The sequence below is a fragment of the Haliotis rufescens genome, unplaced genomic scaffold (genome assembly GCF_023055435.1).
Source record: "Haliotis rufescens isolate VD_foot unplaced genomic scaffold, xgHalRufe1.0.p SCAF_23, whole genome shotgun sequence".
NCBI lineage: Eukaryota > Metazoa > Mollusca > Gastropoda > Lepetellida > Haliotidae > Haliotis > Haliotis rufescens.
The window spans coordinates 7,138,325-7,166,046 of NW_025963924.1; the positions used below are offsets into that span (position 1 = coordinate 7,138,325).

The 27,722-nt window shown below is 44.3% G+C and overlaps 1 protein-coding gene across 3 annotated transcripts; it reads left to right on the forward strand.

Annotated features, from left to right (window-relative positions):
• On the forward strand, window positions 1–27,722 carry LOC124146529 (1-deoxyxylulose-5-phosphate synthase YajO-like). 3 transcript variants are annotated; one of them, XM_048401747.1, is made up of 8 exons: window positions 1–193; window positions 17,258–17,400; window positions 21,798–21,939; window positions 22,667–22,840; window positions 23,658–23,755; window positions 26,133–26,308; window positions 26,543–26,682; window positions 27,194–27,722. In XM_048401747.1, the coding sequence occupies exons 1-8, from the start codon at window positions 86–88 to the stop codon at window positions 27,314–27,316; spliced, it is 1,104 nt and encodes a 367-aa protein (XP_048257704.1). In that variant the 5' UTR covers window positions 1–85; the 3' UTR covers window positions 27,317–27,722. The 3 variants fall into 3 exon arrangements, with proteins under 3 accessions (XP_048257704.1, XP_048257702.1, XP_048257703.1); XM_048401745.1 differs by lacking the exons at window positions 17,258–17,400; window positions 21,798–21,939; window positions 22,667–22,840; ... (2 more) ...; window positions 26,543–26,682; window positions 27,194–27,722 and adding exons at window positions 3,157–3,299; window positions 4,949–5,090; window positions 6,027–6,200; ... (2 more) ...; window positions 8,781–8,920; window positions 9,688–9,943 and having other exon boundaries at window positions 2–193; XM_048401746.1 differs by lacking the exon at window positions 1–193 and adding an exon at window positions 14,763–14,948.

Here is a 27,722-nt window from a genome sequence, read left to right on the forward strand (position 1 = left end):
AGTTACTTCCCTTCGCCTTCAGTTGATAAAGTTTAAAAGACGAGTGTCAGCCCACTGCTGTCGTCATTACTCGCATACAACAACGATGTCAGCTGTACCAGAAGAGAGTAAACTTTCCTACAACTTCTTGGGGAGGTCTGGACTGAAGGTGGCCAACATATGTCTCGGCACGATGACGTTTGGGGATTCGGGGGTAAGTTGGGGACGCCTGACAAACACAGCTGAGAGTGAGACCTCATTTCTGAGGGTCTACATGCATGCGCTTGTCATGTGTAATATAACGTGTATTTATCACCTGATCATTAGGACATAGTTTCTGTAGGAATGTGTATCTGCTCTTCATACACATAGACCTAATTTCAATGCTCGGGGATATTGACATGCACTCCACAGGTACCTGTATAACTAAAGCATATATACCGTATTCGACGTAATAAGCGCCCGACTCTAATAAGCGCCCACGGTGATATTTGCTAATATATTGGCTGGTGAACAATCCCAATTTGCACCTTCCGATTGACCAATGTGCACAAGACTTATTTATTCGTGTATAATACACACTCGTGTGTTATATGCACCCTTAATTACGGGCAATTAAATTCTGGAAAAATATGTTTGTCGTGTATAAAACGCGTAGACCTTTCTTTTATATCATTCAGGCTGTCCGCATAATCAACGAAATTTATGATCTTTTAACCCTGTTTTTTTTCACCAAAATTATATTCTAATAAGAACCCCCTATTCCTAATTTTAAGAGCCCCCTCTGCGCTTATTACGTCGAATATGGTATACATTGTCCAACTTTCTTTGTGTCATGGGAAAAGATAACCAACTCCTTTCAATGTAACCAGTTGATCGTTTATCTAGATGCATTTCTAGCAAATTATCCTGGATGAGACGTATTTATCTGAATTTCGAAACCTGAAAAGGGGCTCCTGTTATATGGCAGAGCTAATATTTTGATAAGAACAAACCTGGTTTTGGTGTGACTCTTTGGTGATTTTTTGTGTGTGTTGTGGACCGCCTCCGTGGTCTAGTAGTAGGGCGGCTGCCCGGGTAGCGGAAGGTCCGGGGTCCGATCCCCGGCCGCGTCATACCAAAAGACGTTACAAGGCGGTACTTGTTGTTACCATGTCTGGCGCTCGGCATTAAGGGGCTAAAACAAGGACTGGTTGGCTCGGAGTCAGCATACTGCGCCAGGGTGGGGTAATCATGTTAAACTGCGGCGTGGTATCTCAGTGTGCTAGCACTATAAATCGGCATTAGTCCGGACACGTACAAGCAGCCAAACACACATGTACAAGCACGTCGCAATATTAGTGCAATAATCTTGGACGCGACGTTAATCTCCGTTTCACCTCACCTTGTGTGTTCTGTTGGCAGGGGTTGAAGTTTGGAGTAGGCTTGGGGTGCGGTGTGGGTGGTGTGGGTTGTGTTTGTGCGGGTGCGGTGTGGGTGGTGTGGGTTGTGTTTGTGGGGCCGCGGTGTTGGTGGTTGGTGTGGGTGTTGTGTTTGGGGGGTAGCGATGTGGGTGGTGGCGGTTGAATTTTGGAGTAGGCTTCGGGTGCTGTGTGGGTAGTGGGGGTTGTGTTTGTGCCACTTGGTGGAGGTGGGAGTGGGGGTTGTGTTGGTAGGGGTTGAAGTTTGGAGTAGGCTTGGGTGCTGTGTGGGTAGAGGGTGCTGTGTTGGTGAGGGTGCCGTGTTGGTGGTGGTGGTTGAATTTTCGAGTAGGCTTGGGGTGCTGTGTGGGTTGTGGGGATTGTGTTGGTGTTGGTGGGGGTTTTGTTGGTGGGGGTTGAATTTTGGAGAAGGCTTGGGGTCCGGTGTGAGTGGTGGGGGTTGTATTGGTGGGGGTGGGGGTTTTGAGGCTGGGGTGAATTTTGGAGTGCGGTGTGGATGGTGGGGTTTCTGTTGGTGGGGTTAGATAGTGACATGGGTGCAATTGGTGGTATGTTGATAAGGGTGATGCTGTGAGATGGTGGTGGTGAAGGTGGTTTTGGAGTCGTTAAGTAGTGTATAGGTCTGAGTGTGATGTTTGGTTTCAGGTATCCATTGAATGCGCGCACAATTCTAATCTTTTCATCAGAGCCTGGGACACGCGCAAGTGTTGACCTTTCTTAATGGCGAATATTTGTTTGTTTGTTGTTAAACGCCACACTCAGCAATATTCCAGCTATATGATGTCGGTCTGCAAATAATCGAGTCTGGACCAGACAAACCAGTGATTGATATCATGAGCATCGATCTACGCAATAGGAATACGATGACATGTATCAACCAAGTCAGCGAGCGTGACCACCCGATCCCGTTAGTCGACTCTTACGACAAACATAGTTGCCTTTTACGGAAAGCATGGGTTGCTGAAGAGCTGTCCCAACCCGGATCTTCACGTGTCGTGTGATGTTTTGGATAAGATGGTGGTTTTGAGTGTGGATGACGGGATTGTGGGTAAAATAGTAAATGCACACCTGACGATATCGCCACTGATAATGGAATGATAATGCTGTAAGTTGCCAGACTAGTGTTCAATCTATCATCAAAACTGGAACAGACAATTCTCTGCAGGCCATATCTGAAGTTTATCTCCCCGACCCTAGAGAATAAATAAAGAAACGACCCCAACTTGAGTCTAGAATGATTTGGCAAGACAAGTTTGCCTCAGCGCTAATTAAGGAGCGGTTGGGTAGCCTAGTGGTTACAGCGTTCGCTCGTCACGAAGATCCGGTTCCGATTACCGACATGGGTACAATGTACAAGCCCATTTCTTGTGTCCCCATCCGTGATATTGCTGGAATATTGCTAAAAGCGGCGTAAAACCATACTCACTCACTCAGCGCGAATTGGCATTGTTCTGGGCTCCATTTGGATTTTACTTTAATTCCGAAGATATACATTTTTAGATATGCTTTTTGCGGCTAAATGTTAGTTTAACCTTATCTGCTGCTACCATACAGCGATGCTGCCAATGTGATAAAATTCAGACAATTAAACAATTTTCTCACGCGCTCACATACTTCGCGAAGCACACACGGAGAATCAAAGATGTGTCAGGGAACTGTTTCAAGGTGAATAGGAATCCAATAACAAGGCAAGTTTGGATGGAAGCCCCAAAAGCACACTTCTATATCAATCCAGTTGCCTGTGTTTGTGTTACAGGCCAAGAGACCCGGCCAGGCCACGGAGGAATACTCCCACCAGGTGCTTGACCGCTACGTCGAGTGGGGAGGCAACTTCCTCGACACCGCCGACGTCTACTCACAAGGACTGTCTGAGAAGTTCATTGGATCCTGGCTCACAAAGTAGGTGCAGATGTACCAGCAGGATCAGCAGCGTGAGGGTGGTCAAGGTGCAGTAATGCACTGACAAGACGTGTATCTGGGAACTGTCAGGGTCTCCATTTTCTGTGTTCAATATGATGCTTGAAGCCAGTGGTATGAGGATGTAATAATAGAGAATACCACACAAAACTGTGTGCGTGCGTGCGTGCATGCGTGCGTCCGTGAATGAGTGAGTTGAGTGAGAGCGTTGAGTGGGTGGGGTTGGGGTGGGGTGCGTGCATGTGTGAGTGAGTGGTGGGTGCGTGCGTGAGTGAGTGTGTGCGTTGAGTGAGTGCGTGCGTGGAGGGTTGAGTGAGTGCGGTTGTTGAGTGAGTGAGTGAGTTTAACGCGTTCGAACAGTATTCCAGTTATATCAGGGAGTGTCAGCTTGATGTGGGGGAAAGCCCAAAGTGATGGCGCTTACCAGTGCCGGCATAGTGATGATTAACCAAGAGCTATAAACGCTGATAGGGCGAATCTGTGACAAATATACAAACAAACATAGAGAGGTCGTTATTCAATACGATACACACCAGACATCTATGACATCAAGAAGCCATATACAAACATCATGGACAAAACAATCATGAAGTAAATTGGAGTCAATTAATATGAAAATCACATCACACGCAACTCTGCATAGGCCTGTGTCCTAGGTCCTATCAGATCCCGACATAGCATCTTTGATCATTTTAGCATAACATGTTTGATGGAGAGAGCATGGTGAACGCATCCATTTCACTGTCATAATAAAACACGAAGACAATTGTTCATCAGTGCATTGGCAATCGATTGGTTTGTTGGATAGTTTGGGACACAGAACAACATAGCCGTACTATTTTAATGTTAGGCCCATTCTCGTGTTCTCGGCAAGCTTGGAAACGAGCCAAATATGACAAAGTGCGAGAATGCAAGAGATAATGAGTGCTGAATTTTTACTGACATGAACAATCACATACAATAAACAGTTATGTCAGGTCAGCGCAACACGGTCAACGCTGTAATCGTCGCACAGTTTGCATCATAAGGTGAGGTGAGGTGAAATGGGATTTAACATCGCGTCCAAGATTATTGCACTTATATAGCGACGTGCATGCACGTGTGTGTGTTTGTGTGTGTGGCCTATTGTACTAGTCCGGACTGATTCCGATTTATACATGTAGTGCTAGCTCAATGAGATACCATGCCGCAGTTTAACATGAATACCCCACTCAGACACAGTATACTGACTCCGAGCCGACCAGTCCTTGTTTGAGCCCCTTAATGCCGAGCGCCAGACAGGGTAACAACAAGTACCATCTTTTAACGTCTTTTGGTATGACGCGGTCGGGGATCGAACTCCGGACCTTTCGCTCTTCGGGCGGCCGTTCTACCACTAGACCACATAGGCGGTCGTTTGCATCATAAGCATAGGATGTTCGATGTTTACTGCCTTCAACAGACACAATGAACGATCATATATATCAACATTGCGTGGTATTGGGGGTACCCCAGAGCCAGGCTGTACTGAAGAAGGGCCTGTCCTAATGTAGATCGATCTGTTCAGGCATTTGAATGTAAAGAAAAAAAAGGGTTTTACTCATCGTTTGTTTAAGGATAAACATTCAAAGTTTGTGGCGTTTTTATTCCAGACAGCCACGTGAGAAGTACGTTATTGCCACGAAGGTGAGAGCAAACACACCTATTGGCGTTGGTCTGAGTCGTCGTCATATTGTCAACAGCATCCAGAGAAGTCTTGAGAGGCTGCAGACAGACTACGTGGATCTGTACCAGGTGAGTACTGTGTGGAGGAGAACCTGTGAGTACTGTGTGGAGGAGAACCTGTGAGTACTGTGTGGAGGAGAAGCTGTGAGTACTGTGTGGAGGAGAACCTGTGTGTACTGTGTGGAGGAGAACCTGTGAGTACTATGTAGATCTGTACCAGGTGAGTACTGTGTGGAGGAGAACCTGTGAGTACTGTGTGGAAGAGAACCTGACAGTACTGTGTGGAGGAGAACCTGTGAGTACTGTGTGGAGGAGAACCTGTGAGTACTGTGTGGAGGAGAACCTGTGAGTACTGTGTGGAGGAGAACCTGTGAGTACTGTGTGGAGGAGAACCTGTGAGTACTGTTTGGAGGAGAACCTGTGAGTACTGTGTGGAGGAGAACCTGTGAGTACTGTGTGGAGGAGAACCTGTGAGTACTATGTAGATCTGTACCAGGTGAGTACTGTGTGGAGGAGAACCTGTGAGTACTGTGTGGAGGAGAACCTGACAGTACTGTGTGGAGGAGAACCTGTGAGTACTGTGTGGAGGAGAACCTGTGAGTACTGTGTGGAGGAGAACCTGTGAGTACTGTGTGGAGGAGAACCTGTGAGTACTGTGTGGAGGAGAACCTGTGAGTACTGTGTGGAGGAGAACCTGTGAGTACTGTGTGGAGGAGAACCTGTGAGTACTGTGTGGAGGAGAACCTGTGAGTACTGTGTGGAGGAGAACCTGTGAGAACTGTGTGGAGGAGAACCTGTGAGTACTGTGTGGAGGAGAACCTGTGAGTACTGTGTGGAGGAGAACCTGTGAGTACTGTGTGGAGGAGAACCTGTGAGATGACCATACAAGGTAGTCCACCAATCCTAAATCCAAACCCTCACTTGTGAGGTGATAGCATCATTCGGTCTCTAGCTCACTGTAAACTTGGATGTTATGGTGGCATATGTCGCATCCTACTATTCCAGATGCACATTTGGGATGATGGCGCTCCTATTGAAGAAACACTCCGCACATTTGATGACCTGGTTCGATGTGGGAAGGTGCGCTACGTCGGTGCCAGCAACGTGGTGGGTTGGCAGCTACAGAAGATTGTCTGTACTACAGAGAAGCTGGGCATGAACCCCTTCATCAGCTTACAGGTAGGACACCATAGACGGAACCCCTCATCAGCTTACAGGTAGGACACCATAGACAGAACCCCTTCATCAGCTTACAGGTAGGACACCATAGACAGAACCCCTTCATCAGCTTACAGGTATAACACCATAGACAGAACCCCTCATCAGCTTACAGGTAGGACACCATAGACAGAACCCCTCATTAGCTTACATGTAGGACACCATAGACGGAACCCCTCATTAGCTTACAGGTAGGACACCATAGACGGAACCCCTCATCAGCTTACAGGTAGGACACCATAGACGGAACCCCTTCATCAGCTTACAGGTAGGACACCATAGACAGAACCCCTTATCAGCTTACAGGTAGGACACCATAGACGGAACCCCTCATTAGCGTACAGGTAGGACACCATAGACAGAACCCCTCATCAGCTTACAGGTAGGACATTATAGCAGGAACCCCTTTCTCAGCTTACAGGTAGGACATTATAGCTGGAACCCCTTTGTCAGCTTACAGGTAGGACAATATAGCCGGACCCCATCATGAGCCTACAGGTAGGACATTATAGCTGGAACCCTTCTTCAGCTTACAGGTAGGACATTATAGCTGGAATAATTGTAAAGTATAGCCTCTTATTCTCATTGATAGTATAATGTAATATTGATATTGACTTCCATGATTTATCCAGCAACAATACAGTCTGGCTTGTCGGGAGACAGAGTTCGAACCCCTCCAGGTGTGCAAGACAGAGGGCTTAGGGGTGCTGCCTTGGAGCCCTCTTAAGGGGTGAGTTGGGCCATAATGATTGGTGCATTGATTCATGATTAAAATAGTAAAGTGACATATTAATGGAAAATAAGACATGAATGTATAAAGATATATATTTGATGCTATTATATATTTTAAGCTCAGGAGGATCGAAGTTGCAATATAACATAATATAGCATAGCATCTGTTCATTGTCCGTCCACACCATGTTTGGACCCATTCTTCTATGACCTGACCAGATATATGTAATGAAACAGTTTAGTGATGGTGTCACGGAGAGCCCTCAACACTTTTCTCGTGGAGGTCCTCAACAGTTTAGTGGTAATGTCTGAGAGCTCCCTCAAAAGTTTGGTTGTGGTGCGAGGGTAGATCTCACTGAACAGTTTAGTATTGGTGGCGTGGAGATCCTTGAGTAGTTCAGTGATGTGTGTGAATATCCCTCAACAGCTCCGAGTGGTGTCCCGGAAATCCTTCAACAGTTCGGTAGTGGTGCTCTGGAGATGTCAGAGCGATCTGGTAGTGGTGCCCAGGAGATCCTTTAGTAATTTAGATGTGTTGTCCCGGAGATCCCTCAACAATTTAGTAATGGTGTCCCAGAGATCCCTCAACAGTCCAGTTGTGGTGATCTGGAGATGTCAGAGCGGTCTGGTAGTGGTGCCCAGGAGATCCTTTAGTAATTTAGATGTGGTGTCCCGGAGATCCCTCAACAATTTAGTAATGGTGTCCCAGAGATCCCTCAACAGTCAAGTCATGGTGATCTGGAGATGTCAGAACGGTCTGGTAGTGGTGCCCAGGAGATCCTTTAGTAATTTAGATGTGGTGTCCCGGAAAGCCCTCAACAATTAAGTAATGGTGTCCCGAAGATCTCTCAAGGGTTATGTTGACCTGGATATAACTGAAGAGTATACTAGTATGGTCATGGATGCTTTATGTGTTTCCCTGATATGTCCATGATGGAGGGAGTAAATCTGTATCAAAGTCTACAGTACATATATCATTGAATGAAGATCATAAGAGAAATCCTCTCTGCGTCTGGCAGGTGTCAAGCCTTCTTATGAATGTGTCTGATTCCCCACAAGGAGGTCAGTTAGGACTGATCAGTATGTGTCTTGTCGGTAATACAATATTGAACCGATGGTTTTAACAGAGGCCTGCTTTCTGGGAAGTACACTCGAGACTCGCCACCAACAACTGGGCGCCTGGGCTGGGTGAGAGGGGATGAGAAACGAGCAAGCCAGGCTATGCCAGGCTGGAACACCCTGGAGGGGAATGATCAGATCTGGAACATCATCGATGCAGTACAGGACATCGCAAAGACACACGGTAGGCATAACTGTAAGAGTTGGTGCCACTGGCAACACAACTGTAAGACACCCACAGACAGAATGAGAACCTGTTAGACATTGTGACAAACCTGGTAGACATTGTGACGAACCAGGTAGACATTGTGACGAACCAGGTAAACATTGTGACAAACAAGGTAAACATTGTGACAAACAAGGTAGACCGTACGAGAAACCCGGTAGACAGTATGAGGAATCTGGTAGACAGCATGAGGAATTTGGAAGTCATTGTACAGGACATCGCAAAGACACAGCTGTAGACAGCACAGGTAGACATTGTGACAAACCTGGTAGACATTGTGACAAACCAGGTAGACATTGTGACAAACCTGGTAGATATGGTGACAAACCTGGTAGATATGGTGACAAGCTTTGGAGATATTGTAACAAACTTGGTAAATCCAGAGGTTGGAAAACCAAGACACAATTTGAAACGTATGGTTAGCAATATTGCAATTTAAGATTGTATTACGTTTCCTCCCACAGGCAAATCCATGGCCCAGGTGTCACTGCGCTGGCTGCTACAGAAGGATGTTGTTCCATCAGTGATCATCGGAGCCACGACTCTGGCACAGCTGGATGACAACCTTGGAGCTGCTAGTGGCTGGACGCTGTCTTCAGAGGAGGTGAGTCTGTGATAGATGGATGATAACTTGGGGGGCTGCTAGTGGCTGGACGCTGTATCAGAGGAGGTGAGTCTGTGATAGATGGATGACAACCTTGGGGCTGCTAGTGGCTTGACGCTGACTTCAGAGGAGGTGAGTCGGTGATAGATGGATGACAACCTTGGAGCTGCTAGTGGCTTGACGCTGACTTCAGAGGAGGTGAGTCTGTGACAGCTGGATGACAACCTTGGGGCTGCTAGTGGCTGGACGCTTACTTCAGAGGAGGTGAGTCTGTGACAGCTGGATGACAACCTTGGAGCTGCTTGTGGCTGGACGCTGTCTTCAGAGGAGGTCAGTTTGTGACAGATGGGTGACACAGTCAGGGCTGCTCGTGGCTAGATGATGTGTTCAGAGGAGGTGAGTGTGACAGATGGATGACACAGTCATGGCTTCTAGTGGCTGGATGCTGTCTTCAGAGGAGGTCAGTTTGTGACAGATGGATGACACGGTCAGGGCTGCTAGTGGCTGGATGCTGTCTTCAGAGGAGGTCAGTTTGTGACAAATGGATGACACAGTCAGGGCTTCCCGTGGCTAGATGATGTGTTCAGAGGAGGTGAGTTTGTAACAGAAGGGTGGAAGCTGCTAAGGTTAAGAACCCGGATCCCCAAGCAATGGATGGAGATAACTGATGGGGTAAGCTTTGTGTCAACAGTACATGATGTACCAGTCTTAAATTCAAAGAATATGTTTTTTGCCATACAAATGATTGAGGCCATCATGCTTTTCAGATGGCACGCCTGGACGAAGTGTCTCAACCCAGAATACCGTATCCCTATGAGATGGTGTGGAGATCGAACAAGTCTCGGAGTAATCCCTTCCAGTCACAATACTTCGTCTCCAACACCAACTGATCACAACGAAAACTGATTACAGTACAATCTGCCACATGGGACATTATACCAAGGCTGTTCTCAAAATGCCATCTGCATCAGTCCTGGAATATTTCTTTAAAAATATATTATTATTTTTTTCTTGAGTGATTGTACAAAGAATTTACTATTAAACTGATTATATAAATATATAATCCTGTTATTTAAGGCGCTCATATTCTGTGGAATTAATGAAATAATTAACAGGGGCGGTCGGGTAGCCTGGTGGTTTGAGCGTTCGCTTGTCACACTGAAGACCCGGGTTCGTATTCCCGACATGGGTACAATGTGTGAAGCCCATTTCTGGTGTCCCCCTCCGTGATATTCCTGGAATATTGCTAAAAGCGGCGCACAGTCAAACACACTCACTCATAATTTAACATATGAGTTGCAGTATATTTCAAGGCTTACTGAGGGAAAAATTAATAGTTACCAAATTATGCAGATTCCAGAAAAGGTTACTTAACCCTGTTGTAACATATGCGGTACATGTGTCGGAAATTAAAGAGTCTTTGCTAGTTCCGTTGTACTCGATGGTCCACTTTAAAGAATCATTTTAATTAACGTTATACATATGAGGGTTGGCTGAAAGGTTCTTAGCCTAACTGCAAAGGATGTATAGTACACCCTTAGCAGTTGTCATGCGTTATGTGACCGCCTACGTGGTCTAGTGGTAGAGCGGCCGATCGAAGAGCGAAAGGTCCGGGGTTCGATCCTCGGCCGCGTCATGCCAAAAGACGTTAAAAGATGGTACTTGTTGTTACCCTGTCTTGCGCTCGGCATTAAGGGGCTAAAACAAGGACTGGTCGGCTCGGAGTCAGTATACTGTGTCTGAGTGGGGTATTCATGTTAAACTGCGGCATGGTATCTCAGTGAGCTAGCACTATAAATCGGCATTAGTCCTGACCAGTACAAGCACCTACACAAACACACACACGTACGTCGCTATCTAAGTGCAATAATCCTGGACGCGACGTTAAACCCAATTTCACCTCACCTCATGCGTTGTGTACAATACGTTCCATCCATCCACAGACTGCATTTGAACCAGATACACAAACAGGCAGCAAACTTCAGCAGGCATCAAAGTATTCTCCTTTGATCTGGATGGTCAAAAATGGCTGTCACGCTCTCATCTAGTATCTCCAACGGAAAGGGGTAAATCAAACAGCCAACAGTTAATAGTCTTAAGGGTTCCTTAACTCCAGAGTTATTTAATAGAATTAGAATCATGCATGTATTTTAGTTAACCTTTTCAAAACGTTTGTTTCGAAGAGTTTATCTTAGTCTACAGTACTACATGAGTGTAGAGGGATGCAGCTACCAGCAAAGGTCTGTAGGTGGACAACGTGTTTTGCGTTTGGGGACATTTGGAATATCAGCTCAATAAACGTCACACTAGATCTTTGAATGAAGGAATTTAAGCGTGGGAGAGGGTTTTGAAGATGACCCCTGCTCTCGGTCTGACGACCCACCACATCGATGCTGCCCACAACCTGATAGCAACAATAGGAGGAGGCTTCGTGTTTGGGTCAATAGAAACAATCATTACATATGTGGAACCCGATGCATTTCGAAACTACTATACTACTATCATCTTCCCGTGTCAAGGGAGTTAACTGTCTATAAAAGTCCAGTTTCACCCTTTCTGAACTGGGCTCGTATTATGGAGTTACATTTTGGCTGTTCTAACGAGTCTACGCATAGTCCAATCAAAATCACGCAATGAAATCGAAATCCGGTTTGTAAATTTTCGTGCAGATTTCAGTCGATTGCAGGATTTGCAAAGGATGTGCACCGCCAACTCGTTGTCAACAGATATTTTCTTAATCTTTTCATGGTTTTAATCAAGGTGCTCACGTTATTTGATGCACTTCGCGTTGTTAGACCCGTTTCGTCACAATATAAATCTTGTTTATCGATCAGATCGTCTTGACTTGGGCGCCGCCGTTTTTTTTAATCGAATGCAAGTGATACGAGAGCTGGAATCTAATTGGTCCACAATAGAGACATAGAAGGGACATAACTCGCAATAGCCACAAGTGGCGCTGCGATCGAGCCCAGTAATACCAGCCTATTACGGCAAGGGTGGAAACTGGACTTTTTTAGTCAGTTAACTCCCTTGCCTCGGGAAGATGTACTACTATCGGATGAAATGGGGGCCATGTTAACCAAATTCATCATCCAAATTGGCTGTCATTTGGGTGAGATCAAGCAATGTCTCCTTGGAGATATCGCTTCAATAAAATGACCATTGACCAAAGGATTGAAAACATATTTTACATATGATGAAGGAGTAAGCATATACTCCGAAACGTGTTCCTCATTATAGTGAGTGAGTTGGGTTTAACGCCGCTTTTTACAGTATTCCAGTTATATCGATTAATGTGTGAGGAAAGCCCGAAGTGGTGCAGGTCTTAGACGTTTACCACTTCGGCGAAACCCACGAGCACGGGTAAGGTGTTAACAAACCTAGAAATATTATCGGGGCGAACCGGGATTCGAACCCACAATCATAGGTTTCTGGTGTGCCCAAGGGACGCAACTCTGCACAGCGAATCGCGGCGCCATAGACGACTGGGCCCCCCGTGCCCCCCGTATCTCATAATAAAGAAGTTGACATCCATAAATTCTCTTCCATATTTTACACAGTCTTGCTGTTATTTTCTCTATACCTTACAGTCAAATAGGGGCTGATTGGAGCAGCATCTAAATTAATCATAATCCTGAGTTCAGCAGTACAATTCTCACCCAAGGTTGATTGGTGGATTGTCTGGTCCAGACTCGATTATTTACAGACCGCCATCATATAGCCGGAATATTGCTGAGTGCGGCGTTAAACAACAAACCAGCCAACCAAACAACCTGACATGTTTGTACTCACAAGTACTGGAGGAATGTACTTTTCAGTTACTAAGATTGTGGATGATGGACATAATTAGCATAGCTTTTGATGTAAACTGACGAGCAAAAGAAACGTTAACAAACTTAAAGTCCAAACCCCGACTAGTGTTACAATATGGTTGAGAAATCAATCGCCCAAACACAACCAAAACAGTTCGCTGAGTAATGCACGTGCTCCAGTACCCAGATCAGTGGAACTTGAGTTTGAGGTGAAACGTTTGCTGCACTTGTAGCATATCAGCCTACAAAGATGTAGGCATAAAAGAAATGATGTACTGTTCATTCATACCCAAACCGTTGGACAGTGACAAATAACATGCAAAGAGTAACGGTACAACTGAAAGTAGTCTGTCTTACAGACCCTGATACAAATATATATCAAATACAGCCCATGCAAGTCTATAATGTTTGGCAAGTCTAGATCACTGCAGTATCTGAAAATGAAGAGAGTCACTGGGCTCCTTTTAATTATATTTTTATTAAGATAACTGAACAACTGTTTTTCTTCTGTACGATACGTTCATTTTAGAGACTAGATGTTAGTCTAAACTGAAATAGCAAACCATTGGTATGATACGTCAAGGAACAATGCATGACCACGTCGCAAGGAGTTTTGCCTGTAGCCGAAAAAAGGTAGAGGCACACTGGGCGGACGGGAGACAGGCCTAGGAGTGGCAGATATCCGGTCACCACCACCCAGGAAAACACTTCATACGCATCCTCCATCTGAGGAAACGTATTATCATGGTAACGTCATCAGCTGCGACAGTCATCCTATCAGACACTGGACAGTGTCCAGAAGTATAGGATAAAGCACGTTTCCGAGGTTTTGGTTAAACCAAGAGGTAAGTTTATAAAACGTTACTTGTAAAACCTAGGTATTACAATTGAAATGTATTAATCAGGTCCCGGGCGTTGTCGACGTTTAGCAACATTTGGAAGAACTTTCTGTTGCGGTGGCCCGGTCGTCTAAGACGCCTCGATTCGCTGTGCAGAGTTGCGTCCCTTGGGCACGCCAGAAACCTATGATTGTGGGTTCGGATCCCTGTTCGCCCCAATTATGTTTCTAGGTTTGTCAGCACCATACCCGTGCTCGTGGGTTTCACCGAAGTGGTAAACGTCTGAGACCTGCATCACTTCTGGCTTTCCTCCCACATTAAGCTGACACGCCGTGATATAACTGGAATACTGTTAAAAGCGGCGTTAAACCCAACTCACTCACTCACTCACTCAATTCTGTTACCGTAGTGTGACGTAATCAGAAGTTTATAAGACTGTGTCGGTAATGTCCAAGGGCGTGTTTTTCCCTGGTTGTTGAGGGTGGACTTTAAGAAGACAGAAGCCATGTTTATTATTGATGGGGAATAACAGTCGAAAAGGTACATGTTCGTAGTAACGCAAACCGGGACCGAGTGGCCAGTGTTCCCGGTGTGGAGACCCGTTCTGCGACATCATCGCAGCTTCCACCGCCACCACGAACAGCCATACTATCCGCCGCTTCTGTCGAGGGCACGTCTCTAGATTAACCATATCAGTCAGGTGTTGTAGGTAGAGGAATATACACCATATGGTGCGAGGTCAGTGACCAGGGCAGGGGGTTGTTAACATAAGTGTGACAGTTCCAATGCCGTTTTACTATTTAAGAGTTTTTACTACAACCTGTTTCACAAATAAGTTCTCTGAATGACATTTATAATGACTAAACACTTCCATAACAACCCGTACAAATATAATCAATGCATAAACATCCATTTTTAATGTCATAACATGTCATCAATTATTCTTTGTTGAACTGTTAATTTGTTTGAAGGGGTAAATATAATAAAGAGTCTAGAATTACATTATCTATAACAATGGAAAATAAACATGTCTTTTCTACGTCAATAACGTACCAATAATTGCTTCAATTACTCCAAAAGATTGATATTTCTAATGAAAGGTTCATTTCATGAAACCCGGATTCGAACTTTAAAAATCATAAGATTTTCAAGGGGCACGAAGGAAGGAAAATCATTCTAGGTAGAGTTACCCCCCTTTGCCGTATCAGCCAAGTTTCAGAGACGAGTCGTCGACCCGTAAGAACAGACGTTACTCGCCCTACAACAACGATGTCAGCTGTACCTGAAGAGAGTAAACTTTCCTACAACTTCTTGGGGAGGTCCGGACTGAAGGTGGCCAACATATGTCTCGGCACGATGACGTTTGGAGATTCGGGGGTAAGTGGGGGACGCCTGACAAACACTGCTGAGAGTGAGACCTCTTTTCTGAGGGTATACATTCATGCGCTTTGTGTATTTATCAGCTGATCATTAGCCACTGGGAATGGTTTCCTGAGAAATGTGCTTTTTGGGGGATAGTTTCTGGAAACAATTGTAGTATTCTTTATAGGAGCAAGAAATATCTCTAAAACATTGTCAGAAAGAATAAAATAAATTGCTATCCAATCAAAGTGTTAACATTGTAGTAGCAGTAGTAGTAGTAGTAGTAGTAGTAGAAGTAGTAGTTGATAGTAGTAGTTGATAGCAACTTCTTTATTCTTTATAGGAGCAAGAAGTATCTCTAAAACTTTGTCAGAAAGAATAAAATAAATTGCTATCCAATCAAAGTGTTAACATTGTAGTAGCAGTAGTAGTAGTAGTAGTAGAAGTAGTAGTTGATAGTAGTAGTTGATAGCAACGTCTTTATTCTTTACAGGAGTATTCACCTTAAAAGTGTTAAATTGACCAGTCAGGAAACATTATTCATATATCCAAACTAGAAAGATTTTTAGTTCTATCTAGCTGGTAGAATGTCTAAACTGAGGAGGTCAACGTTTAACCTCACAGCCATGACAGAATAGGAATTGCTGTTATCTCAAGTCTATTTATTCACTGTGACTTTGCACAAACCACCCTCCGTCTTTTCTATGTTATCAGGTTGTGACCTAAATATAATGAGGGTCTATATTTACAAACTGTCAGACAGACAACAGACAACCACAGCCAGAGCTGGCTGACCAAGTTTATCAGTTTTGTTTTTCTTGGTGTTTGCCAGTTTGTCATCTGGTCCATAACTGCCATTAACACAGCTGGTTTATTGACTTTGAGCACATTATGGTGAAGGGATTTGGGGGGTGGGGGAGGGGTGGGGTGTAACATGGGTCCCCACAGGACTACCTGAATGTGTGTTTGGTTATGATATATATATTGTAAGACTGTGTAATAATATGAAATATTGTTCATGCTTACACTACAAGTTGCTTAATAGAGAATATAGATGAGCTCATAAAATTTAGTATTTATTTAATACTTGCCGTTTATAACTTTTTCTAAATATTTCGCTGTCGTGAATGAATAGGCAGACATCTACACAATCCACATCATGACAGAATAATTCTTTAAACACGTCAAAAGTTGACACATATGAATTTAATACCATACACTGGCCTACCTTTAGAATTCAGGAGTTTGTTTGTTTGTTGTCATAACTCCTACACTTTAACATAGATGTACGGCTGTCATTATGATCGCCTTGTGGAACGGGACCCTGCATCGCAAAGTTTACAATCACGTCACAATATCCTATGACGTAATTCGTGGAATTTTGTTGCAAGATACCTTGGTGAAACATCTGCCTGAAATATATCACCACACTTGATGTAAACAATGTAGGAAACGCAAATTGTTATTTAGCAATGTAAGAAGTAAGATCAGTATTTGAAATTGCCAGATGTGTGGGTTTGCAAAAGATAATAAAACCTTATAATAATAGGGTATGAAACAGCTTGATCAGTTAACAGTGTGTCTTTCTGTCACAGTTGTCTAAGGGGCTGTAATTAGCTGTGCAGAGTTATGTCCCTTGGGTGTGCCAGAAACCTATGATTGTGGGTTTGAATCCCTGATTGGTCCTCAGTATGTTGCTAGGGTTGTCAGCACCATACCCCATCTTCCTGAGGTAAGGGAGTTAACTGATTGTAAAAGTCCAGTTTCTTCCCTTGCCGAACTGGGCTGGAATTTCTGGGCTTGATAGTAGTGCCACCAGTGGCTATTATGAGTTTTGTCCCTTCTATCAGATTCCATCTCTGATATCACCTTGCCTTAATCAAAATGGCGGTGCCAAATCAAGTCGATCTGATGGATAATCAAGATCTATTGTAATAAAAAACCCTTGATCCTTGATTAGAAACATGAAAAGATTTGGAAAATATCTGTTGACGCTAAGTTGACGGTACACATGTTTCGCAAATCCTGCAATTGACTGAAATCTGCACAGAAGTTTACCATTCGGATGTTAATTTTGTTACGTGATTTTGATTGGACTATTCATAAACTTGTAAGTCCAGCCATAATATTATTCCACAATTAACTTTTATAGTCAGTTAACTCCCTTGCCTCAGGAAGACGCACCATACCTGTGCTTGTGGGTTTTTTGTCATGTTCGTAAACATCATAGATGTGTATCACCCAAGAAGGCTGTGAAGTAATGGAAATACTGATGAAAGCAAGTTTTAACTTTACTCACCTCACTCACTCACTTTGTGTTACAGGCCAAGCTACCTGGTCAGGCCACAGAGGAATATTCACACCAGGTGCTTGACCGCTACGTCGAATGGGGAGGTAACTTCATCGATACCGCCGACGTCTACTCTCAGGGACTGTCAGAGAAGTTTCTCGGATCCTGGCTCACAAAGTATGTTATGCTGGACCAACTTGATTAGCTGGGGAATGGGTGGGAGATGACAGAGCTGCAGATAAGCAGCATATTTGCATAAAATACCCCCCAAATATATTCAATACCCAATTACTTTCAATTCACTTACATTCAGAAACACATGCCTTATATTAAAAACTCAAATACGTAAATACCCCAAAAAGCTTTTTCAGCATGCGTTCAAAGGAGCTAATATCCTGAACTCATTTTCAAACCTCGAGTCAAGCCTATATATTTAGAACAGTTATATACATCTAAAATATTATTTCATTTTTTAAAATCTTAAAATGTTCCTTAATTTTGGGAAAAACCCAATAGAGTGATGAATAGATGAGTGAAAAAAATTTGGTTACCCAATGAAAAATGTAATAACCAAATTAAAATAGAAACCCTAGAGTAAAAACTCAATTACTCAAAATGTATTTGGAGCTCTGGATGAGTAGTCGGAGCCACTGCTACACTTTGTGTTGATTATTATTTTTAATAAACCTCTTTGACCTGCATCACTTTTCAATTTCACCCACTCTAACATGTGTAAGAATGGACTATGATCCTTTTCTCCAGGCCTTTTGCAAGTCACAGAAACAGGAATAAGAAAGTCAGGAGAGGGGTCATAACATTATTCAGGGAGGGTCATCTGAAACTTGACCTTATTCAGGGGAAGGGCATCGGAAACATGATAGTGTTCAGGAGGGGGTCATCTGATAACATGACAGTGTTCAGGAGGGGTCATCTGATAACATGACAATGTTCAGGAGGGGTCATCTGATAACATGACAGTGTTCAGGAGGGGGTCATCTGATAACATGACAGTGTTCAGGAGGGAATCTACTGATAACATGACAATGTTCAGGAGGGGTCATCTGATAACATGACAGTGTTTAGGAGGGGGTCATCTGATAACATGACAATGTTCAGGAGGGGGTCATCTGATAACATGACAGTGTTTAGGAGGGGGTCATCTGATAACATGACAATGTTCAGGAGGGGTCATCTGACAACATGACAGTGTTCAGGAGGGGTCATCTGATAACATGACAGTGTTCAGGAGGGGGTCATCTGATAACATGACAGTGTTCAGGAGGGGTCATCTGACAACATGACAGTGTTCAGGAGGGGGTCATCTGATAACATGACAGTGTTCAGGAGGGGTCATCTGATAACATGACAGTGTTCAGGAGGGGTCATCTGATAACATGACAGTGTTCAGGAGGGGTCATCTGACAACATGACAGTGTTCAGGAGGGGGTCATCTGATAACATGACAGTGTTGAAGAGGGAATCTACTGATAACATGACAATGTTCAGGAGGGGTCATCTGATAACATGACAGTGTTTAGGAGGGTCATCTGATAACATGACAGTGTTTAGGAGGGTCATCTGATAACATGACAATGTTCAGGAGGGGGTCATCTGAAAACATAACAGTGTTCAGGGGGGTCATCTGATAACATGACAATGTTCAGGAGGGGTCATCTGATAACATGACAGTGTTCAGGAGGGGGTCATCTGATAACATGACAGTGTTCAGGGGGGGGTCATCTGATAACATGACAGTGTTCAGGAGGGGGTCATCTGATAACATGACAATGTTCAGGAGGGGGTCATCTGATAACATGACAGTGTTCAGGAGGGGGTCATCTGATAACATGACAGTGTTCAGGGGGGTCATCTGATAACATGACAATGTCCAGGAGGGGTCATCTGATAACATGACAGTGTTCAGGAGGGGGTCATCTGATAACATGACAGTGTTCAGGAGGGGGTCATCTGATAACATGACAATGTCCAGGAGGGGTCATCTGATAACATGACAGTGTTCAGGAGGGGGTCATCTGATAACATGACAGTGTTGAAGAGGGAATCTACTGATAACATGACAATGTTCAGGAGGGGTCATCTGATAACATGACAGTGTTCAGGAGGGGGTCATCTGATAACATGACAGTGTTCAGGAGGGGGTCATCTGATAACATGACAGTGTTCAGGGGGGTCATCTGATAACATGACAATGTCCAGGAGGGGTCATCTGATAACATGACAGTGTTCAGGAGGGGGTCATCTGATAACATGACAGTGTTGAAGAGGGAATCTACTGATAACATGACAATGTTCAGGAGGGGTCATCTGATAACATGACAGTGTTTAGGAGGGTCATCTGATAACATGACAGTGTTCAGGAGGGGGTCATCTGATAACATGACAGTGTTCAGGAGGGGGTCATCTGATAACATGACAATGTTCAGGAGGGGTCATCTGAAAACATAACAGTGTTCAGGGGGGTCATCTGATAACATGACAATGTTCAGGAGGGGTCATCTGATAACATGACAGTGTTCAGGGGGGTCATCTGATAACATGACAATGTTCAGGAGGGGTCATCTGACAACATGACAGTGTTCAGGGGGGTCATCTGATAACATGACAATGTTAAGGAGGGGTCATCTGATAACATGACAGTGTTCAGGAGGGGGTCATCTGATAACATGACAGTGTTGAGGAGGGGGTCATCTGATAACATGACAGTGTTCAGGGGGGGGTCATCTGATAACATGACAATGTTCAGGAGGGGGTCATCTGAAAACATAACAGTGTTCAGGAGGGGGTCATCTGAAAACATGAACTGGCCATCCTAGAATATCATTCATTATCCTGTATGAATTGAAACTGATGGCAAATCCTATGAGAAACACCTTACAATAATCACAATTAATGTTCAGCCGTGAGTTGACCTTCAAGACATGTGAAGTCTGTCCTATGGCTGGAGATGTCCACACCTTCACGGAGTGACCACCACATTGGTCAGGATGTCACAGGGTACAGCTGCAGGCTCATGATCATGTTACCACACCCAGCTCCTTAACTTGTCACTCACTAACAATGGTGTGATGCCGATGGTGCAACTGTCTGGTCCTATGATGTCGTTCCACTTTTAAAGGTTTGTGATGCGTCGCCTTGATGCTGATCACTGGCCAAAGACTTTGTAATCCTGCAGCTTTCAACCGATTGTGCACAGTTCTCTCACTTAATTGCTTGGGCGATGCCCCTGAACTCGGTGTTTCTGCTTGATGAGCTGACTCTTTCCCTTGTCACTGCTTGTTTGTGTGAGACTTCATGGTCTGTCTGTCGTTTTATTGCGGTCCACAACAGTGTTGCATTTCCATAAGCCTAAAATCACACTTCTTGATTTGTTGAGATCATTGGCCACCTGTAGGAGTGTGTACCTGACCTAAACATACCTATCACTTGCCATTTGTGTGCTACTGTCATGTATTGCTTCTCTGAAACAATTTCATGATAAGTCAGTGATGACAGAATCATACATTTTCTGCACATTTGTTACATTCAACAACAAGGAATGATTTCTTTAAACCAGAATTTTGTCCCTTGGGCACGCCAGAAATCTTGTGGGTTCGAATACCGGTTTGCCCCTATTTTGTTTGTAGGTTTATCAGCACCATAGCCATATTGGCTGCCATGAAAGGTGAGCTTGTGACATATGAGATAGGTGAGCTATAGTGAGTGAGTATGGTTTTACGCTGCTTTTAGCAATATTCCAGCAATATCACATTGTACCCATGTCATGAATCGAACCCGGGTCTTCGGCGTGTTGAGCGAATGCTTTAACCACTTGGCTACCCGACTGCCCCGAAATAAGCATAGACATAGCTTATGACTACAATTAGCTGGTATTTCATAACAGGATAATCACCAAACTGGGCAAACATGGCTTCCTGGATAGATTTTGGTAGACTTCTCTAAAAGGTCAATGTCAGCATAATTATGCAAAAGGTCAATTATTAAAGATACTGTTTGCATAAAGAGCATGTACAATTTCTAAATGCTTCTCTACTCAAATAAGAACATGTGTGTGTTTCACTTATGATAACATATATACTTATATATACTTATATATACTATAAACTCAAAATATTATCTGATTATATGTTTGAACCTTTTCTTCAGTGTTACCATATGAAAATGTGGTAACTTAAAAAATTATACATACACTTATCTCATATCTCTCAATATTACCATTAAATATCTGTTCCAAGGGGACATTAGATTCAGGGAAATATCAATGAAAGTTCAGGAATTGGGGGATGCAGTTTAAGAAGAAATTAGTTGTTTTATTATATGTATTGAATATAGGTGAACTTCTGTACCTTTACATATTTCTACTTTGAGGTGACTATGACCAATTTCAACTGGAGCAATTTATTTTTTCAAGCAGTAGTAACTTGTGGCGTGTCATTTGACATGGTGGCCAAAACTAACTAAAAATTAAATATTCTTGACATTCAGTCCTGAGGGGTGATGTGTCTGTTTCCACATATGTATGAGCCATTTGAAAATTAATCTGTTTTTCATTCCAGACAAACGCGTGAGAAGTACGTTATTGCAACAAAGGTGAGAGCAAACACATCTATTGGCGTTGGTCTGAGTCGTCGCCATATTGTCAAGAGCATCCAGAACAGCCTTGAGAGGCTGCAGACAGACCACGTGGATCTGTACCAGGTGAGTACTAACTGCTCGGGGTGGTGGGGTAGCCTAGTGGTTAAAGCATTCGCTCTTCAGTTGTCAGAAGACTCGTGTTCGATTTCCGACATGGGTACGACGTGAAGCCCTTTTCTGGTGTCCTCCGCTGTGACATAATATTGTGGAATATTGCTAAAAGTGGCGTAAAAGCATACTCAAACACTCAAGTGAAGCGAGAGGTAAATGATTATTTTGACCAATTTAGTCGTGGGTGAGGTGAAATAGGGTTGAACATCACGTCCAAGATTATTGCCCTTATATAGCAACGTGCATGCTATGTGTGTGTGTGGCTGCTTGAAATAGTTCGGGCTGATGCAGATTTAAAGTGCTAGCCCATTGAGATACCATGCCGCAGTTTAACATGAGTACCCCACCCAGACACAGCATACTGACTCCCAGCTGACCAGTCCTTGTTTTAGCCCCTTAATGCCAAGTTCCAGACAGGGTAATAACAAGTACCGTTTTTAAACGTCTTTTGGTATGACGCGGCCGGGGATCGAACCCCAGACCTTCCGCTCTCCGGGCGGATGCTCTACCACTAGACCATGGAGGCAGTCGAAGGATATGTAGGTTGAGTTGTCTCAGACACAGGTAGACTGAGGTGAGGAGATCCATTGGGGATGAGTGGTTTGAGACACGGATAGCATGAGTACCATGCCATCTCTGACACACAGGAAACTGGCCATGTACTCTCCTGGTGTTCCAGATGCACAACTGGGATGATGGCACTCCTATTGAAGAAACACTCCGCACATTTGATGACCTGGTTAGGTGTGGGAAGGTGCGCTACGTCGGTGCCAGCAACGTGGTGGGTTGGCAGCTACAGAAGATAGCCTGTACTACAGAGAAGCTGGGCATGAACCCCTTCATCAGCTTACAGGTAGGACATTACAGCTGGAACCCCTCATTAGCTTACAGGTAGGACATTATAGCTGGAACCCCTCATTAGTTTACAGGTAGGACATTACAGCTGGAACCCCTCATTAGCTTACAGGTAGGACATTACAGCTGGAACCCCTCATTAGCTTACAGGTAGGACATTATAGCTAGGATCCCTTTCATCAACTTACATGTAGGACATTATAGCTGGAACCCCTTCATCAGCTAACAGATAGGACATTATAGCTGGAACCTCGTCATCAGCTTACAGGTAGGACATTATAGCTGGAACCCCTTCATCAGCTTACAGGTAGGACATTATAGCTGGAACCCCTTCATCAGCTAACAGGTAGGTCATTATAGCTGGAACCCCTTCATCAGCCTACAAGTAGGACATTATAGCTGGAACCCCTTCATCAGCTTACAGGTAGGACATTATAGCTTGAACCCCTTCATCAGCCTACAGGTAGAACATTATAGCTGGAACCACTTCATCAGCTTACAGGTAGGAGATTATAGCTGAAAGTGAAGGAATGGTATAGCATCATATCCACAGTGCTTGAACCACAGTAAAATTACTGTGCCATTGTCATGTTTGTTTTGTTTGTTATTTATCAGCACACTCAACAATATCTCAGGTGCATGATGGCAGGGTGTGAATAATCATGTCTTGACCAGACAAACCAGTGATTGTTATTGAAAGCAATGATGCTATGATGACACACAATCAACCACGTTACTGAGCCTGACCACCTGATTCATTAAGTTGGTTGCTGCAGTACGTTTGATGCTAATTGGACACTGAAATTATTTTCCAGCAACAGTACAATCTGGTGTGTCGGGAGTCCGAGTTCGAACCCTTCCAGGTGTGCAAGACGGAGGGATTAGGGGTGCTGCCTTGGAGCCCTCTTAAGGGGTGAGTTGGATAACAATGATCAGCACATGATCCTCTATGCCATTATACAAGAATCACATTGGAAGGAAAAGTAGTGATACATAACTATACATGGCTTGAATTATGGAGTTGTATTTTGGCTGGACTAACAAGTCTGTGCATAGTCCAATCAAAATCGCATAACCAAATCAACATCCAGTTCCTAAAGTGCCATACAGATTTCGGTAGTTTGCAGGATTTGCAAACCATGTGTATCCTCAACTTTGCGTCAACAGATATTTTCCATTTTCTTTCACGTTTTAATTGAAAGTGCTCATGTGATTTGACGCACTTAGAGAAGTGAGACCCGATTTACTAGAATAAAGATCGGGCCCAAAAATGTCAGGTAAGTTCAGAGTCAAGTTAAGTCAAGTTCAGGGTGGAAACTTGCCTCACTAAGATGTGTGTTGCCCTGCATGGTGGCCTCTCATTGGTGGAATGAGACGTGTTGCCCTGCATGGTGGCCTCTCATTGGTGGAATGAGACGTGTTGCCCTGCATGGTGGCCTCTCATTGGGGGAATGAGACGTGTTGCCCTGCATGGTGGCCTCTCATTGGGGGAATGAGACGTGTTGCCCTGCATGGTGGCCTCTCATTGGGGGAATGAGACGTGTTGCGCTGGCAGTCTCTCATTGGGGGAATGAGACATGTTGCGCTGCATGGTGGCCTCTCATTGGGGGAATGAGACGTGTTGCCCTGCATGGTGGCCTCTCATTGGGGGAATGAGACGTGTTGCGCTGCATGGTGGCCTCTCATTGGGGGAATGAGACGTGTTGCCCTGCATGGTGGCCTCTCATTGGGGGAATGAGACGTGTTGCGCTGGCAGTCTCTCATTGGGGGAATGAGACGTGTTGCGCTGCATGGTTGCCTCTCATTGGGGGAATGAGACGTGTTGCGCTGCATGGTGGCCTCTCATTGGGGGAATGAGACGTGTTGCCCTGCATGGTGGCCTCTCATTGGGGGAATGAGACGTGTTGCGCTGCATGGTGGCCTCTCATTGGGGGAATGAGACGTGTTGCCCTGCATGGTGGCCTCTCATTGGGGGAATGAGACGTGTTGCGCTGCATGGTGGCCTCTCATTGGGGGAATGAGACGTGTTGCCCTGCATGGTGGCCTCTCATTGGGGGAATGAGACGTGTTGCCCTGCATGGTGGCCTCTCATTGGGGGAATGAGACATGTTGCCCTGCATGGTGGCCTCTCATTGGGGGAATGAGACGTGTTGCCCTGCATTGTGGCCTCTCATTGGGGGAATGAGACGTGTTGCGCTGGCAGTCTCTCATTGGGGGAATGAGACGTGTTGCGCTGGCAGTCTCTCATGTGCTGAATGTATTGAAGGATTGACTGTGTATTTTTTTCGGTTCATTGAGGTTTGATTCATACAGTTTGCACATCAATTTTTCGATTTATACCTCAATGACTGTGTATTTTTTTCGGTTCATTGAGGTAAGATTCAAACAGTTTGCACATCGGTTTTTCGATTCATACCTCAATGACTGTGTATTTTTTTCGGTTCATTGAGGTAAGATTCAAACAGTTTGCACATCGGATTTTCGATTCAAACCTCAATGACTGTGTATTTTTTTCGGTTCATTGAGAAATGAAACCCGAAGACATGAAAGTTGAACCGAGGCGAGCGGGAAAAAAACAGGCGAGTGAGCATGCACGTTTGCTGTTTCATTCATTCTCGGCCTTCGGTTTCAAAGGGTAGTTTGGACAATGAATATGCATGAAAGTCGCTAAATGTCCTGTGCATGGCGATACACTTGAGCAGAAGGGGAATTCCCTCGACTGTAATATTGGGATTCCCCGACATTCCACAGTAATAAAAGTAGTGTGCCTTGGTGGGCCTGGCTTAATTTTTGACATTCATTGAGAAATGAATGCAATAATATGTGACCAATTCAGCTAATCGGAATACGAGAATTTCAATGAACACAACAAAAATGTAATTATTTTGCGTTGAATGAGTGGTGTTGGCCTGGCCGTATCTCATTGGTTGAATGAGTTGTGTTGCCATTGCCATGTCTCATTTGGTGACTGATTGTGTTACCTGGAAATTTTTAATGAATGATTGAGTAGAGTTGCCCTAAGCCTAAGAAGACTTTGCTATGTCAGCCTGCGTAACCTTTTTTGAAAGATCTAACTCCTGGAAAGGTCTTTGAGTATGTACCAATGAAAAACAATAGTTTAACATTCCGTTAAATTGTGAGCTTTGTGCAATCTCATTGAATTACCCTCAACCACTCTGACAGTTTAAATTTGCACTCAGACAATAGTGGATAAACTTTTTTGAGTTGTCATCAAGTTAAGAAATCAAAATGATGTGAAATATTTCGTTGATGAAATATGTGTTGAACAGAGGCCTGCTTTCTGGGAAGTATACACGAGATTCTCCCCCGACAGCTGGGCGCCTGGGCTGGGTGAGAGGGGATGAGAAACGAGCAAACCAGGCTATGCCAGGCTGGAACACCCTGGAGGGGAATGATCAGATCTGGAACATCATCGATGCAGTACAGGACATCGCAAAGACACACGGTAGGCATAACTGTTAGAGGAGTGAGTGGTGATTTGACACAACAGTAAGTCAATCATAGACAGTATGTGAACCTCTTAGACATTGTGACAAACCAGGTAGACATTGTGAGAACCATTTAGACATCGTGACAAACCTGGTGAACACAGATGTTAGAAATCCTTGTTAAGAGACAACCTGAAACCTATGGTAAGCAAGATTGCTAGCTTGAGGCTGTATTATGTTCTCTTCCACAGGTAAATCCATGGCCCAGGTGTCACTGCGCTGGCTGCTACAGAAGGATGTTGTTCCATCAGTGATCATCGGAGCCACGACTCTGGCACAGCTGGATGACAACCTGGGAGCTGCTAGTGGCTGGACGCTGTCTTCAGAGGAGGTGAGTCTGTGATAGATGGATGACCATCTGATGATGCTAGTGGCTGGACGCTGTCTTCAGAGGAGGTGAGTCTGTGATAGATGGATGACAACGTGGGGCTGCCAATGGCTGGACACTGTCTTCAGAGGAGGTGAGTCTGTGATAGATGGATGACAACCTGGAGGCTGCTTGTGGCTGGATGCTGACATCAGAGGAGGTGAGTCTGTGATAGATGGATGACAACTTGGGGGCTGCTTGTGGCTGGACGCTGTCTTCAGAGGAGGTGAGTCTGTGGTAGATGGATGACATCCTGGTGCCTGCTAGTGGCTGGACGCTGTCTTCAGAGGAGGTGAGTCTGTGGTAGATTGATGACAACCTTGGGGCTGCTAGTGGCTGGACGGTGTTTTCAGAGGACGTGAGTCTGAGACAGATGGATGAGAACATGTCAGCAGTACATGATGTACCAGTCTCAAACTCAAATGATAATATGTGTATTGGTCATACAAATGATTGAGATTACCATGCTTTTCAGATGGCACGACTGGACGAAGTGTCTCAACCCAGAATACCGTATCCCTATGAGATGGTGTGGAGACTGAACAAGTCTCGGAGTAATCCCTTCCAGTCATCATACTTTGTCTCCAACACAAACTGATCACAACGAAAACTGATTACAGCACAATCTGCCATTCATGGAGACACCATGCAGTCTTCACGTGTGACATTATACCACACGCTGATCTTAAGATGACATCCGCATCAGTCCTGGAATATTTCTTTAAAAATATATTATTACCTTTTCCCTGAGTGATTGTACAAAGAATTAATTATTTTTGTAAACTGATTATATAAATACACAATTCCATTATCTAAGGCGCCCACAGTCTGTGGGATTATTGTTCATAGTTGAATTGCAGACAGTAGCTTGCAGCTAAGATTGCAAGACTTTCTGAGGGAAAGGAAAATAGTTACCAAATTATGCAGAAACCCGAAAAGGTTACTTAACCCTGTTCTAACAAGCATGTGTCTGAAATTAAAGAGTCTTTACTAGTTTCATTGTA